Source organism: Limulus polyphemus, unplaced genomic scaffold, assembly GCF_000517525.1.
Source record: "Limulus polyphemus unplaced genomic scaffold, Limulus_polyphemus-2.1.2 Scaffold7207, whole genome shotgun sequence".
Lineage (NCBI taxonomy): Eukaryota > Metazoa > Arthropoda > Merostomata > Xiphosura > Limulidae > Limulus > Limulus polyphemus.
In genome coordinates, this window is record NW_013672817.1 from 5,976 (window position 1) to 8,295 (window position 2,320).

The 2,320-nt window shown below is 28.7% G+C and overlaps 1 protein-coding gene across 1 annotated transcript in view; it reads left to right on the plus strand.

Annotated features, from left to right (window-relative positions):
* The window catches only part of LOC106474423 (ecdysone receptor-like), a gene marked incomplete at its 5' end in the record, with an annotated part of 12,930 nt that overhangs the window by 5,379 nt on the left and 5,231 nt on the right, over positions 1-2,320 (plus strand). Inside the window, 2 exons of the mRNA XM_013935116.2 lie at positions 226-381; positions 1,874-2,096. Coding sequence (XP_013790570.1) covers positions 226-381; positions 1,874-2,096 — 379 coding nt within the window. The remainder of the gene's footprint in view (positions 1-225; positions 382-1,873; positions 2,097-2,320) is intronic.

Here is a 2,320-nt window from a genome sequence, read left to right on the forward strand (position 1 = left end):
TATGTTATAAAAATCATTTATCATTGACATCTTTCAACATAGTGTTATTAAAATGTATGTTATAAAGATCATTTATCATTGACATCTTTCAACATAGTGTTATTAAAATGTATATTATAAAAATCATTTATCATTGACATCTTTCAACATAGTGTTATTAAAATGTGTGTACAAACGATTTTCCTAAAATCGTAGGTCCTTTATTAAATAAGTTAACTCATGTAGACGTTCCCGACGGGTGAGAGTGAGGAAGATAGTTTACGAAGATTCCAACACATCACAGAAATCACTATTCTTACTGTTCAGTTGATTGTTGAATTCTCTAAACGTGTTCCTGGTTTTGACACCTTGCTAAGGGAAGACCAAATTACCCTCTTAAAGGTATGGTATTTTTTCTAGTTTTCATTAATAAAGTGAGAAAAAAAGAAATCTTGTTTCTAAAAAAAATAAAAACTTTTGTTTTCTAATTTATTATTTATATTTTCATATGATACAAAATTATGTGCTATGATGTATTATTAATCAAAAAATAAAAAATATTCATACTTTCTTTATTCACATTATAAAGCACAGATCTACAGAATGGGCTATTAGCACTTTGCCCATCACAAGTATTGAAACCTGGTTTTTATCATATAAGCCCTCAAGCTTACTGCTGAGCCACTGGAAGTTAATGTACTTTTAATTGATAACTTTTAGCTTTTTACAGTTCATCATTGCAGGAGTATATATAGCTAGTTAAAAATAAGAAAATCATGAATTTATTTAATTTAAGGTTCCTTTTACATTGAAACTTTAGTTCAAGAATATTAAGGTTTAGAAAACACTCTTTGTTGCAAAGAGTTTTCCTTACATGGTGAGTATATTTCATTTGTCAACACTAACGAATGAAAGGATTTTTTGGGTATTTCTTGCACGTTGTCTTGAATTACTTTTGGAACGTTCTTTCTAGCAACTCGTAATTAGTTTGAAAATTGTGTTTATGACCAGATGATATACTTCGAACATAATTTCTGTAAAGATATGTTTGTCTTTTGGATAATCTTCTCTGTTGTTACTAACGTCGGGCTGGTGAGAAACTTCAGTCTGAGTATCACTTAATGTGAATTGGTATATTCTTTTTTTTTTAGTCATAAACAACAGTTGACAAAAGTCTTAATTTACTGCTTAACAAGTTCTCTGAAACAAATAAATCCTTCAGCATCCATAACCTTGCTTGTATGATGCTAAAATTCATTATCTTATAACCCAAAGTTGCATTATTTTTCTAATTTTTAAAACTGATTTCTTCATTATTAAGAAAAAAAAGCACGAATGTTTTAATAAAGACAAGTTTCTTGACTTCGAAAAGATTGCTATTAAAACTGACAGTTTTTGACGAGTTATTGTTTTTTTGCCAAAAGCTTTTGATTTTTTTGTCCAAAAAAATGTGAAGTTCAAAATGACATATAAAAAAAAGATTTTATCAAGAAAAAAAACATATTAAGAAAATTTATTTATGTTTATTTCACAAAGAAACCTTGCAATGTTATTGATTTTAGCAGTTTTCTGTGAAATATATTCAAGTAAAAATCAAGTCTAATATTGTGATCAGAGACATTGCATAATTTTGTCATTTTGGGCCATTTTATCATTTTTCATGTTTGGACCAGTAATATTAGAAATTCTTAGAAATTATGTCAGACATCTTCTGAATTTACAGAGACACTAGAAATCATATCTTAACTTTTGAGAATTACCATTTAAAATTATTAATTTTCTTTGGTCTTGTATTTTGTATGTTTTATTTTAAAGAATAAATCTATCTTAAATCAGTGCATAGAAATACTTCATAAAAAATTGAAATACTGAATAAAATCCTTTGATGAATTAGGCCTGCTCGAGTGAAGTTATGATGCTGAGGACAGCAAGAAAATATGACAGCAGGACAGATTCCATTGTCTTTGCTAATAACCAGCCTTACACAAGAGAGAATTATCGTAGTGCTAGTGTCGGAGATTCGGCCGATGCTTTGTTCAACTTCTGTCGCCGTATGTGCATGATGAAAGTGGACAATGCAGAGTATGCTTTGCTCACTGCTATTGTAATTTTCTCAGGTATGTTATGAAGTTCAAAATAATTTTGTACTGATTTTTTTAAAAAAGTCATATTACATTTTTGGCAAGAAAAATGCAGAATAAATAGTATTCTAAGATATCTTTTAAGAATTAAAGGAATTCTGTATTTTTTACTCCAGAACCAGGAATAGTATGAAGATATTGTTACGTCTCCGTTTGTTAATTGATTTTTTCCGTAACTTCGTTCCGACGAAATTTTAACG